Source organism: Corticium candelabrum, chromosome 6, assembly GCF_963422355.1.
Source record: "Corticium candelabrum chromosome 6, ooCorCand1.1, whole genome shotgun sequence".
Taxonomy (NCBI): domain Eukaryota; kingdom Metazoa; phylum Porifera; class Homoscleromorpha; order Homosclerophorida; family Plakinidae; genus Corticium; species Corticium candelabrum.
The window spans coordinates 1,750,717-1,765,938 of NC_085090.1; the positions used below are offsets into that span (position 1 = coordinate 1,750,717).

Consider the following 15,222-nt stretch of genomic DNA (forward strand, 5'->3'; position numbering starts at 1 on the left):
GATACTGGAATTGAACCAAGTTCTATTTTAGTGTCAACAACCAGAAGTACTCAGCGTCAACCACAAGTACGTGATCATTTTCAACCAATCAAAAGCACACATCCTGAACTGATTACCTGGAAAAGAGATCAGAACAATGTCTTAGATACAAGAGCCAAGAGAGGTTCAGACTGCTCCAACAACTGCCATATGATCAGATCAAAGGTTGCTTTTGCCACCAGGACCAAGCACGAAGACAAAAGGACGACCGAAAATAAGCTAAACATCATGAAGCTCAGAGATCTCAAAGTGAAACAGGAATTGCAGGAACATCTGCATATATCATAAGGCTTTAGAAGGATTGGAAGAAAAGGAAAACTAATGACATGAAGAAAATGGAACATCTTGAAATCAACTTCATATGAGTCTGACAGCTCAACGAGTTCTAGGCAAACCTGTGAACATCAAGATTGTTTGACGAGAACAACACCAAACTACAAATCCTGCTAGAAGAAAGAAACCATTGCAAGGGTAAGGCAGCTAAAATGCAACTCAAGGTTAAACAGAGGAAAACTGGTAGAAGCAAGAAGGAAGCTGCAACAACGTAGTAGGAAACTGAAATGAGATTAGTGGGAGGCTAAAACTGACAAGCTGCAACATCATGCTGATAACAATAAAATGAAAGCCTTTTTCTCAGGACTTCAAGAGGTATATGGGCCACAGAGAAGAGGCACAACAAACTCAAAGCTCTTGATGACAAAACAGTACTCCAGGAAAAATTGGTGATCTTTGATAGATTTACCTATCACTTTGTCAATCTGCTTAATATCCCAGGCTACGTGGACTATACTGCCCTCAAGAAGGTTACACAACAGTCAACCATCCGATTCTTAGATGACGAACCTGTTTTCAAGAAATTCAATGATGAAATTGAACAAATGAAAGAAGGCAAAGCACCTGGCAGATGTGGCATATCCGCTTAAAAGGAAGCATGGATCTGGAAAGCTTATTGAAAGCCTGTATAGCATTGTGCTCCAGATCTGGGAGACAGAAACAGTTCCAAAAGACTGGAAAGACGCAGGCATTGTTCCTATCTTCAAAAAGGTTGTGAAACAGATTGTGGAAACTATCGAGGAATCTCTTCTATCAACAGCTGGGAAGATCTTGGCTTGTATTTTACTCAACAGGCTACGTGAGTATACATCTGTCCAAATGTCTTACCTGTAACTCAGTGTGGCTTTCATGGTGGTAGAAGCACTGTGGACATGATCTTCTGTCTTTGCCAAACTCAGGGAAAATGTATTGAGCAGAACATGCGTATAGATGCAGTGTTCATAGACTTTACAAAGGCTTTCAACACGGTATCTCGTGATGGACTTTGGGGAGTACTTAGGAAACATGATTATCCTCGTAAATTTTCAACTTTGTCAAGTCTCTGCATGATCGAATGCAGACATTCATAGCATGAGGTAGCAACACCTTGGGCGAGTTTGCTGTAACAAATGGAGTTAAGCAAGGGTGTGTGCTTGCTCCAAACACTGTTCTCCCTCTATCTCGCAACAATGTTGGAAGTGGCTTTTGAAGGAGTTGGAGAAGGGATTCGCTTTCAGACACGTCATGATACTAATCTGTTCAATGTTGCACAGTTTAAAGCAAAGACATGCACTACCAAGATCCTAGAGTGAGAGTTGCTGTTCGCTGATGATAGTACACTGCATGGTTACCCACAGTGCTGAAGATATGCAGAAACTATAGTCGACAACTTTGCCAGAACTGCATCACAGTTCAGCCTAAAGATAAACATCAGAAAAACAGAATGCTTTTACCAACCTTTAAAGAACCTACCTGTCCCTGAAATAGAAAAAAACATCACCATTAGACATGAAGGGCTAGTCAGGTGCAAAGCATTTAAATATCTAAGCAGCACCATCTCAGATAATGCATGACTGGATAAAGGAATCACATACAGAATGAGTACAGCTATCGCTGCATTTGACAGGCTACAAGAGAGGCTGTGAAAAAATAGGCATGTTTCTATATGGGTCAAATGTAAGGTATACCAGGTTATAGTGCTTTCTTCCCTATTGTATGTAGCTGAAACTTGAACAGTCTATAAAGCTCAAGTAGACAAATTACACACATATATGATGATGAGCCAGCTGTGGCAAATTATGAATATTACTTTGTTTGACAAGGTCAGGAATGAAGAGATCCTCCGGCATGCTGGCCTACCTTCTACGATGAAAATTAAACTTACGATTTTTGGGTACACGCACACAGGATGGACAACAGCAGACTCTCCAGACAACTCCTTTATTTGCAACTAGGCACAGGGAAAGAAACCAAGAAAGACGTAGACTGACATTCAAAGATACTGCAATTTTAAGGAATATGAAGTGGAAAGGAATTGATCATAACAGATGGCAAACTCAAGCGAAAACCGACCCGTATGGAGAAAACTTATCAAGCCATGCTAAAGTCATGAACAGTCATAGTTCTTCCTACATGATGATGATGATGATGATGATGACGATGATGATGACGATGACGATGACGATGACGATGATGATAATGATGATGGTGGATTCCATCAAGCATGCCCTTCTGCATTGTAATCGCAGTGTTGTCAGATTTTTATTCACTTCTAGCAATCTCCTTGCACAAGCTCAGACTTTAGCTGTATGCATCTGAGCTTGTCAGCAATTTTGTTTGTAGACTCAGCTGCAGATCTGGTGTGTAGGTAATTCGTAGCCAAATCTAAGTTGCTAGCCAGTTGCAATTGGCTTATGTATTCGTAGTAGTCACAGTGAGGCTTCATGCGGTGTGGGACAAGTACCAGTAATGTTGTTGTTCTGTTTCATGAGGATGAAGAAATCCCAAACCTGTTGCAGAAGACTCAGTCCACCGCTTCTCTACAAGTAATTTTTTGGTATGAATCAGGCCATAAAACGCTAGCTTTTTGATCAGAGTGATTCTGAAGCACGTCGAGCCAATAATAATGGACTTCATTTGTCTGCAAAAGTCAGATGTTTTAATTAAGCAGACTTTGCACGTCATGAAATCTAGGTGAACAGTACCATCATTGATTTTCCTCTTTATAGTTAGTTTCAAGTAAGGAAGTTTTGTCTTTCCACCTTCGAATGTATTGTCTTTGTCGTTTTTGAGAATTACAGTATGCATGATGCAAGTTGCTCTTTCTTTCTATGGCAACCACTGGGAGGGTTTGAGCAGGCATTTCACTTGATGCTGCCGATTGTTTGCATCCGATAAAGGTAACAAATACTTTTGTTGCTTTCTGTCTTTGGAGCTGGAATGTTGTGTGAAGAAGATTTACTACACGAACCGAAATCACTGTTGCTTGTCAGCTCGGGCTACCTCTTGCAATGAGACTTCCTCTGCATGATTGCCTACACCATCCTAAAGGTTAACTGACATGGAAATAAATAATTTTCATTTTTGCATGTTATGTTTTGTTCTGACTGCATGTACACCAAACAATTAAAATTTTGACGCATTCTTTGTTGAGAAAGTAAAACCTTTTTTTGAAAAAATGAGAAAGATGTAGGGTTGCCATTCGAAAGAGAATAGAAACAAGACCATGTAGGGTGTGCTGTGACGTCTTTCATAAATTCACTCATACAGACTAAGCAATTAATACATCATTGATCCTACATTGCACTATTTTTCTAAACACCCTACATGGTCTTGTTTCTATTCTTTTTCGTACGGCAACCCTACATTTTCTCATTTTTTCCAAAATGTTTTATATTTGTTTGCATTCTTTTTTTTGGACCCTTTCAAGTAAGTAATAAATATATTGAGATATAGGCTGCTCTGAAAGCTTATTGTTCCTTTTTTACAGTGTTGTACTTAGCTTTGATGTCTCCTTCTTTCTGGTTGAATCTAATTTCTAGGCTGCTTTGAATGCTCCTTGTTTCCTCTATAGTAAGGCATCCTTTTTTCACAAAGTATGGTTTGATTGTAATTTTTATTTTGTGCTCTCCTTTCTTGCTGATGTCATAGCTAGCTTACCGATGCTTGCAGTTACGTTACAGGAAAAGAAAAAGACAGAAAAGTGTGTTTGGACAGCAATAAATAGCAAGGAATCACTTATCTTAGCTTCAGAGATTCAAACAGATTTTACTTCCAGAGAACTTTGCAGCTATTCTACACCTGGATTAAGACAGATTTTGTTCTGAGCGTAAACATGTGCAATAGATGCATTATTTCATTGTGAGGCAACAAACTCCGCCATTTTGCTGGTAATAGTGTACGCGAGCAGCTGTGCAGTGTACCAGCATTGGTGAGGTGTCAAAACAGTCTGCTGTAAAATGAGCACTGCACAACACTGAGTGTGCACTTAGACCTGCCCAACAATCTCTTGTTTGTGTCACTTGAGCAATCTATTTTGTCTGCATTTTAGGCAAAAGCTGGAAAGAGAAATTAACTCACAACAGTAATTAGTGCTTTTGAGTATTGCTGCATTCTGCAGCTACGCGTCGTTACATTTTAGATAATCAGAAGGTAATTGCATGGAAATGGTTTTCTGTTTCTCGTGTTAGTTCCTTGTATAATTTCATGACCAAGTCAAAACCCCAAGAATGAAAGCAAACTTCGCGCTTCAATATGTTAGAATGCGCTAAAAGTTAACATTAAAATTATTTGTTGATGCTTATGCATTTATGGGAAACCAAGAATGCAAAAATAAATGATGAAACACTAAAGTGCAAACCCTCGGCTGCTGTGCAGCTTGAATGTATTTACTCCGATCTAGAAGGGGACGGGACATATTGAGTGGCGAGATACATTGTATATTGTATTGCAATGGATTTTCTTACTTGTGTAGCATTTTCAGCAGAGGCATAGTAATGGCATCCAGGTTGGGGGCCAACCCTCATGTAGCCAGGCCGTCTGCATGCAAGTGTAGCTTTGCACTGTTGTCTATTGGAGCTCCTCGTTTTCTTCACTTGTAGTCCGTTTGCACGATGTTTTTGTATGTAGGGACCACAGACTGTTGATTGGGGAGCCATAGTCCCCGTGTTCCTATGCCTATGCAGTATAGACACGTTTCCTAATAAACTGGAGCTACGTACTATTTGAAACTGCCATGTGTGTGAATGTACCTGAACTATACTTTCACTAATTTTTACGCTGATCTAACGTTGTTTAAGCACTTTTTTGCTGTATTCATACCTATTGCTCTGATTTTACGTAGGGACACCGCCTACTAAATCTGGTCAAATATTTGTCTCAATCAGCACTATAACAAATTAACAAAGAAATAGTATCACACACACACAAGAAATTGACATATTCAACTACCACGTCTTGTAACTTTGGGTTAGGTCCGGTAGTGAGGGCGTGACCAACATACTAGTTGGAATGAAGACAAGAACCACCAAATGACGTGTGCAATTTGTTACAACGTCATATGTTTGTTATGTCAGAGCAAAATCCTATGATGTGCATAGTAAATAAGTTTCATTTATTGGTCATGTGTTGCGCAGTAGGCAGAGCGAGTCGTCCAGTTGGTCATAGGTGTTGGTCGTATGTCATGTGACCATCTTCACTACTGTACCTTAGCTTTTCACGCCTCAGATAAAAACTTTTCATGTCAGTTACCCGTTATGTAAAACAACTTTGTGGTGTTTATTGCACAAGTGGCTGCAAATTACTGGCTGCAAAATAGTTTCTAGGAAGCACAACTACAGTCCATTCAGGCAGTCGAGATTTTCCTTGAATAGATCATGCTAGGAGGCACGTAAGTTCATGTAATCGACACCATTGCAAAGCCCATTACATGCCGGTTCCGCTTTATCGTATTTGCAAAGCTATCAGCATAAACACATACCCATAATGATATTATTTAGCCTACATGGTTGCTGTAATGAGCTACGATGAGTTGTTCTAAGCTGACACCAGAGCCAAGGCAGGAACTTAATGTGGGGAATATGCATGTGAGCAAGAAAACAGCTCTGCAAAACTTGTTAGCGAGCCGTCACTTTCACTGTCTGTAGTTGATTCCTTGCCTTCTTCACTGTCAATGAAGTAGAAAAATGGAGATACTAGCAGTTGATACGTCATTTTGTAAAATGATCATGGGAATATATATGGTCAGGAACACGCCTACGACAGACCCATTATACATAACTACCTCTAATTCTGGAACGTACTATAGTAGTCAGTCATTTACTCTTCTAGTTTTGGAACATTTTAGAAGCCGGGGAGACAGCGCAGTAGAATATCTAAGTACTTAATTTGGCAAAGAGATCTAGAGACATCGAAGGTCGCTGCAATGAAGCTGAGATTTGTTGTTATTGGAGGAAGTGATTCTCTGTTCTGCTACAGAAATCCAATGCAAGCGTCATTATACACAAGTTGTCACGTCACGTCTTCTCCAACAAAGAGAAAGGATTTATGCTGGACAGTGCAATTCAAGGCTGTTTATTAGATTTGATCTAGAACTACTATTTGCATAGTTTAAACTTGTAGTTTGCTGTGACCGTGACACTACTAAAAAAGTAGACCTAGATTCTACTTGCATGGGAGTTGGAACTAGATACCAGTCAGGATCAATTGTGAATTCATCATTTACAACTATTTTTGCTTTGGCACTATATATTAGATTTAGGGCACTACAATCTCTTTATTAACAGTTTGGTAGGAAAACTTACGTTTTAATTGAGCAAGCTGATAGGTTATAGGTGGTCATGTGTTAGTATTGAATTGCAAGATTTAGTTTATGGATTGCTAAATGTGAGAAATGTGACCAAATGGGCCATGAATTCAGTTTTATTGTGATCTGATGTTTGATTTACTGTAGTAGGGAGGATTATTATACTTACCTTTATGCATGCCTTTGTGTTGTAACCTTGTTTAGGACACAATCTTTAATTTATTGCGTATATGTTGATTTTCTTAATTTTTAGTCTGTTGGTCTTGATGGTGGCTACAGAATTCAAGATGGAGGTGACACACCATTTGGATGGTGGATAGCAAATAGGTTAGTACAAAATGTATTGTACTGGAGGACTTTGAGCTTAAATGCTATTTATGTGTAGGTTTTTGTTTAGAAAAACACGCGAGAAGCTTGGTCTTGATAAGTGCAAACTGCAGGTATTCAGTTTATTGTTGTCAGTTTATTATGGTGCTATGTTAGTAATTTGAATCTCTGTTAGAATCTTGCTTCGAATAGCTGTAAGTACATCTACAGTCCGCGTCAAAACTATTGACACATTTCCGGTTTACTTGTACTATTTTTGGAAAGTTTTCTTGTTTTGCTATTTATTAAGAAACCGCGCCAATGTTTCCTCAAACAGCTGAAAAGTAGTCACAAGAGCTATTCCATAGTATGCGCATCCGCGTAGAGAACTTTTCCATCATGAAATGAGTTGTGAAAGACAACGCCGCGATATTCTGTCACTATACCGCTCCAGTACTAGGAAACCATCTATGATCTGCCAACTTTTACGTGTTTCTCGCTCTACTGTTTGCTGAACTCTCCAAAGACTGGACACTGGAGAAGGAATTCAATGCAGAACTTGCTGTGGAAGACCAAAAAACTAACTGAAAACCATCGAACAGCTTCAATTAGTGAACATGACGCAACAAAGAACAACAAATCAACAAACAAACTTGCACATCAGCTTGTAGCGCAGGAAGTTGTTGTCATGCAGTTCTTCCACCAGCAGAAGAAAACTTCATGACGCAAGTATCACTACACGATGCGTAAAAATTAAAATTCCGCTGCTAGTGAAGATAGATAAACGAGACTCTGAGCGTCACGGTTTCTTGATTGGCCCGCTAGCTCACCAGATCTTGTACAAAGTAGAAAACTTCATGAAGCGGCGTGTTGAGCTTCCTAGGCCTCAAAACGTTCATGAACTGGAAGACGCAATCTAGGCGGAGTGGCACTTGTTCATGCCTTGTGATCTTGTGATCTGTTGCTTCTGAACGCACGTCTAGCCGAATGCGCACTTGTGAGTTTCCAGAAGTCCAGCAAACCTACAAACATATACAATAGTTCTCTTCTATCTAAAAAACGTACGTGACCTGAAAACGGATGCATTTCTGCTCACACTATCCATGGCCATGCCTCCAAGCATAAATGTGTCAATAGTTTTGACGCAGACTGTAGCAACATTGCTACTGTACAGTATGGCTATGCATCAGATACAGTATGCTGTTCTAGCTGCTATTTCTTTATAAGATTAATTGTTGTAAATTTTTATCTATTGCTGTATAACGTGTAATTAATGGTGTTATTTATTTTTGGTAAATTCGGTGTGACTTTTCTTTACTTAAATTAAGATAACATGTAAGATTTTCTAAGTTCTGTACTTCACATGCAGAAGGCACCCATAGAATGAAAGTAACCCGGATACTTCACAAACTCCCGGAAGTTTTGCACTCAGCAATGAGAACCGCTTGCTTGGAGAAACAACGAGCCTTTTCAGAGCAACCCACAAATGCAAGAGTCAAGGTGCACCATGTTCATGACACCATATGTAGTGGGCAAGCAGTACTAGATCTCACATGACACCCAAAATCTCTTCTAGTTTTGCCATACCGAAATTATGTTTCACCGTAAGGTATTTGCTTCTGAATTACTGAAATTTTAAAACACTGAAAATAATACGTTATACAGTATCTGGTCTGTCTTGGAAACAGAGGCTGAGCTGCTTCCATTAGTTGTGGCTTCTAGCTAATGCTGCGGTTAGGGAAGTTGACAGACTTAAAGCTGGTTCAACGGAGACGTGACGGATCGTGATGGACAGCTCTCAGTCGTGTTTACAATACCTGTACGTCCCGTTGTGATAATGTGCCATTCCCGTGCTGCATTATTACGTCATCCTCATTTTGCACTTCGCTGATTGGGTAACAGTACCTAATCATTTGCTGTTGCGGTCCGTCAACTTCCAGCGGAGTGGACAAAATAGAATTGATTCTATCCGTCCGTCGTCGGTCTTGAGCCACACCTTTGATGTGGTTTGACGGAACAGAACAGGCTACTTTCCATCGCATATTGTGAACCAGCCTTAATGTTGTGTCTCCACTTGCTGCTCTTTAAACATGTTTAGCTAGACAGCGTCTCCACTTTTCCATTTTATCCAGGACTTTGTTGTACCACGCAAATTTGTTTCTTCTCTCTCTCTCTCTCTCTCTCTCTCTCTCTCTCAACACTCTGTACCAGTCTACGCTATCTCTGACATTGCCTAATTATGTCTTCTTCCAATACCGTATTCGCCCATAATAACGTCCATACTGAAATAACGCCCATGCCTGTATATACGCCCATGTGCGACAGGTCAGAACTTTCAGCACGAAAAAACGTCCATGCCCAACTATATGTCCATGCCCAACTATATGTCCATGCCCAACTATATGTCCATGCCCAACTATATGTCCATGCCCAAGTCTAAGCCCAGGATACGCATGCGCAGACAAAACAAAATGGGGTCCGCAAGAACATTCGTCTCCGTCTGTGTGCGTTTGATGAGCTGGTGTCAGTGTTGAGTGAAAGTGCTTACCGCTAGACTCATGTATTCGTTGCAATTACTGACCCTGATGCTCTTGACGTTCTTCAGGCCGACCACGTGTGTATAGTGTTTAGTTTCTACATGTAGGATAATTGCAAGCATTATGGTATTTCTGTCTTCAAGTATTTAGATGATGACTGGCCAAATGGCAGCATTTTGCGACCATGTATACGCCTAGGACCAAAATAACGCCCATGCCCTAGTATATGCCCAGAAAAAGGTGTTTCTTTTCTATACACACAGGGCATTATTACAGGCGAATATGGTAGTCTCCAAAGAAAGAGAAAGAACAGTGTGAAAGAGCTAACATCCATCGTCTGCATTACTATCACGTGACCATTAAACCTAAACCACTTTCGTTAAACTACCTCTGAAACATGTTTACCAAAAGATGTTTAGGTTACAGTTAAACAGGTTAAACGCTAGTGGAGATGCGATTATTCTTAGACATGTTCAGACTTAAACAGATTCTAAACATGTCTAAGCTCTAGTGGAGACGTGCCCTTAGTTTTAAAGTAGCTCTAAGGCTCAACGGTTTCTCCCTATGATGAAAGGACCAAGGTCATTAACTGTCTAACTGGCTCTACAATGACAGTCTCTATGATGGCAATTTCGTTATATGGTGCAAAATTGTAGATACTGTAAGTTCATCATTCAGTGTGCCATTGCAATTGTTTAATGCAAATGTAGACCTTGCTACAATAGTAGAGTCGTCAATCTATTGTCGGACGTTCTCTGATATTGGACACTTTCATACACATAACAAATGAGAATTTCTTACATCTAAAGGCGTGAATGTAGAGAATAGTTAAACAGAAACAAGACGTGTTAGATTGGGCTTGATCGCTTGATGTCTCACCTTTCACATCGACAATTTCCAATTTCCGCTGCGGTTGTCTTATATCGGACACCCCTCCAATATTAGACAGCGGTCGGTTTTGCTTTTGACAGTGCCACAGTTTACTGTCTGCACCAGGTATATAGCTCTTCTACTTGCAGTAATACAACAGATTGAAAGCTTCCACGTTCTCTCTCAAGAGGTTGAAGAAGAGGGCAGGGCTTGTTCTCTAATATCGGACACCTGTTGTGCTCATTTCAAGTACAATGGCGGCAAGAAAGTGCGATGGATTATGTCAACGTTGATGACAGACGTCTAGAATCTGCTTGCCGAGTATGAATAGCCTTTCATTCGTCTCCCATGTCAAACGAGGCAAGTAGTTGGAAAGAGAAGTATCTTGAAATTACTCTAGTATTGCGTGTATGCCTATTATAAGCGCAAAATAAACAACTGTGATAGCAAGAAGCTGTTTTAGACGTCAAAACTGCATACACTACACGAACGGAATGAGTCTTGCAGAAAGCGGTAGGTAGCTCACTCGAATCACCATGCATGTCCTAGGCATCGTCATTGTTCACAAACAAATGAGTCTAGAGATGGCGGTAGCTGATGATGCCTTATTAGTCTCATGTACCCAGACCTCACCACCGCGTCATACACGCATGTGGATGCAGTTTTGACGTCTAATACACGGCTTTTTGCGATCGTAATTGTTTATTTTGCACCTATAATAGGCATACATGCAATACTAGAGCAATTTCAAGATACTTGTCTTTCCAACTACTTGCCTTGTTGACATGGGAGACAAATGAAAGGCTATTCATACTCGGCAAGCAGTTTCTAGACGTCTGTTGTCAACACCGACATAATCTATCACATTTTCTTGCCGCAATTGTGCTCGAAAAAAAGCACAACAGGTGTCCGATAGTAGAGAACACGACCCGCCCCTCTTCTTCAACCTCTTAAGAAACAACGTGGAAAGCTGCCAATCTGTTGTTATTACGGCACGTAGGAGAGACATGTACCTGTTATTTGAAGGTGCAAACAGTAAGCTGTGGCGCTGTCAAAAGCAAAACCGACTGTCCAATATTGGAGGGGTGTGTCTGATATAGGACAACAGCTGCGGAAATTGTAAATTGTTGACATGAACGGCGAGACGTCAAGTGATCAAGCCCAATCTAATATGTCTTGTTTCTGTGTAACTATTCTCTACATTCATGGCTTTAGATGAAAGAAATTCTTGTTTGTTATGTGTCTGGAAGTGTCCGATATCAGAGAACATCCAATATTAGATTGACGACTCTACATGATGGACAATACTTGCATACCAGCTCTTTTTAGGGTGGCAGACATAGTTGCACAGCCATGTGTTTTTGTACCTTGTTGGAATTTGCTCTTTGCCAAACTACCACCTTTCTGTAAGTTTATTGTAATTTATGACAGGCTCATAGCTTTAACTTTTTCATTACTTTTAATTTAGTACTTTGTACTGTGTTACCTACAACCTGCCATTCTATTGACAAGGTTTGGCTGACTGCCTAGGGCATAATGGCATGTTATATTCTGGGGCAGGCTGTACCGCCTAAGTAATCTTGTGTACAGTGACTGCTATACTTGAAGCAACCGTGTGCCATATAAAGTCTGAGCAATTTTATGTGCTTGCATGCTTCAGTCAAGTGTTTTAAAATGAGTGGAAAGCTTGTAATACAAAGTTTTTTCAGAATGCAACAGATATCTTCTTCCACTACCACAGATGCAGAAACTGTTCTCATGTGGACATGCTGTATATGATTATGCAGTTGACGGATACCGAGACGGTCATGACTTAAGTTTTTGTTTTGCTTTCTTGATCTCTTTGACCTTTTTCACTGTTTTACCATTTTCTTGTCAAGGAAGTAAGACATTGCAATTGTTGAAGCAATTCTTTTTTCCAACAGAGTATGATTTCCTTTTTATTTAGCTTTTTGAGGCAACTACTAACTGTGCATTATTTGAATCTACATGATTGTGTTCACTTATTTGCAGTGGCACGTGCATACATTACGTTTTTTAGAACATGCTAACACATCAGTTGATAACAATTTGTATCACACTTTATAGTGGTATTTTCTGCCTTGACCATACAGCATTATTTTTAGCAGCAGATTGTCAGATTGTCATGACTATGTCATAATTAATTAACACATTGATTGATGGTGCAGGTACCTACCAAAAAGTTGTCAGCGTTTGTTGTTTCCTTTTGGGGGATGGCTCTGTTAGTAGGAAAGTTCCTAGCCACAGAAATCAAGCTTCTAACATGAGTTGGTCCAAATGAGATGTGAAATACGTAACGACAAAGACAAAGATCACGAGGTGGTGTGTGGATTCATCACTTAATTTGTCTATTTAGCAACAAAACCCTACTGAAACAGAGGCTGACAAGCTTTGATTACAGAATCATCTTGTTGCACCTGTATGTATCTAGTACCTTGCAAGCAGGTTGCACTGTTTTGGATTTAGTTTCAACTAGCAGTTTAGTGACTTTTAAGTTTTATACTGTGAGCTTAGAGCAAGAAGCTGGATGCATGTTAGTGGCAACTAGAAAGGTAGTTGTTATGAAGCTTATTAATTACATGAATGACAGAACACAGTGTGTTTGTTTGATTGATTATTTTGTGCTGTATTATGCATTTTTTTCTGTAGGGATGTGCTGCTGCTCCTATTGCTCGAGAAACTCTTGACTTCTTTCTTAAACTTGGCATTCCTGTGTATGAAGTGTATGGTATGAGTGAGAGCACCGGACCACAGACAGTCTCCTATCCTGGACATCACCATACTGGAACAGCAGGAGAGTCTTTGAAAGGAAGTGAGCTGAAAATCTTGCATCCAGACGAGTAAGAAATTTGGCAATTGGTGGTGATTGACAATAATTTTGTATTAAAGCTCATAAGGCTGGCTCACGGTAGAGACTGGTTTACAGTTGCTGAGTAACTAAGGCAAGGTAAATGTCAAGCAACCATTTGGCAAGCATCTAAAACACTGGAATAGACTTGAGCTCTTTCCTTGTGTTAATTTTATTCTACCATGAGCAGTTGCTTTGACTCATGTGGTCTAGTTGTAAGGTATGAAAAGGAAAAGAACTTTTCATATAGATGTGAGAGACTTTAGTTGCCTTTGGCAAGTCAGCAGTGCTTGTTTAATTATCAGTGAGAAAGGAAAACACATTCAGTGAGGTGACTGCAAGAGCTGTAACCTCAAGCTAAATACCCAATTTAAGACCAAGGAATTCTTGTATTCAGATATTGCAGCTAGCCGCAGTACTTGCTTTACATGCTCTAACAGTAGCTTTAGACACCTGACACTTGTTGCAGCTAATATGATGTTGCTGATCACAGTTGCCCTCAGTTACTGTACATCAACAAGTTGTGATGCCAACGTTGATGCCGAGATGATGCTCAGCTTGCTATGTTACTGTAAACTGGCTGCGACTTAATTATACAAAAACCAACATCCTGTTAACAGCTTTCACTGATGGTTATGATGTTTCTATTTTTGATATTGCAGTGTGCTGTCTAGATTTGGTAATGGTGAGATTTGTTATCGTGGACGGCATATCTTCATGGGCTATATTCACAATGAGGAGAAGACTAGAGAAGCATTGGACAGTGATGGTTGGCTGCATTCAGGAGATTTGGGAAAAATTGATGATAAAGGTGAAATGAGTGACTTAAGAGCATCTGTACATAATAGGCAGACAGGAGTTCTGACGTTAAACAGTAGTGTCATGAATATAACTGTCAGACTTGGCATAGGAAGGACTAAGAGGATTGTTGCCGAGCGTAATAAGGCTTCTAATCCAGGTTGCACAACAGAAAGGGGCGTGGTCCTATATGGCTCTCCATCGAGCTCTTGGTGTGTGTGTGTGTGTGTGTGTGTGTGTGTGTGTGTGTGTGTGTGTGTGTGTGTGTCCGTGTGTGTGTGTGTGTGTGTGTGTGTGTGTGTCCGTGTGTGTGTGTGTGTGTGTGTGTGTGTGTGTGTGTGTGTGTGTGTGTGTGTGTGCAAATCTCAAATTTCTCCTCCCCACAACTGCGTTTCATGATAGGACCTACCTTAAAAAATTGTTTCCATGTCCGACTACAGATGAGTGTAAGAACGATTTGTTTAAGTGAGCAAACAGCGACGAAAAAGCTTCATGAACTTCCGTCGCCCAATCCTTTTGTATTGTAACTAGGGATTGTGTGTAGTTGACAACCAAGAAACACCTTTATTAGCTGAATGCCACCTACAGTCAACTATTCACACGTCCCATACTACAATCAATCCTTTACTACACTGTGCTGCATCTAACACTGTTGATAGTCAGTGTTTGCCGATATCAATTTCTATGTCAGTAAATACCATACCACTGTCGTTACAACGGAACTGAGTGCATACCTAGACTGTACATTTTATTTGTCTTGATCAGGATCGCATGCAAAACGACGACTACCTATACCAGGCCTATATACGTAATCTAAACTACTAGGAAGTTTGCATGTTTACTTCCATGACAGCTAGGGTTTCAACAAATATGTGTTGTCTAGCTAGGACTCGGCATTTCAGTAGATGGTCTAAAAACTCCTTTGGATGTGTTACTCACGCCTACGGATACCATACAACTAGTTAAGTTGTTTTTATTAATATTAGTATTGGAATGTTTTGAGTTTCATATTTGTTGTTGCAGAGAAATAGTTATGTAAGCACATCCTCTCAGTTTCACTAAAGGTCTTTAACACTCGATGTGCATTCAAAGCACATTAAAGTGTTATGTGACAGGGCTTAAAGCTACTTAAACTTGATACAACAGGCAGTTTTTTAACTAGTACCTAAAATTGTTATTTTGGAGGA

The 15,222-nt window shown here is 40.0% G+C and overlaps 1 protein-coding gene across 1 annotated transcript in view; it reads left to right on the forward strand.

Annotated features, from left to right (window-relative positions):
* LOC134180992 (long-chain-fatty-acid--CoA ligase ACSBG2-like) overlaps positions 1-15,222 on the forward strand; it is a 44,380-nt gene that overhangs the window by 17,811 nt on the left and 11,347 nt on the right. The window contains exons 11-14 of the mRNA XM_062648176.1: positions 6,909-6,982; positions 7,041-7,095; positions 13,039-13,229; positions 13,912-14,048. Of these exons, the coding sequence (XP_062504160.1) occupies positions 6,909-6,982; positions 7,041-7,095; positions 13,039-13,229; positions 13,912-14,048 (457 nt within the window). The remainder of the gene's footprint in view (positions 1-6,908; positions 6,983-7,040; positions 7,096-13,038; positions 13,230-13,911; positions 14,049-15,222) is intronic.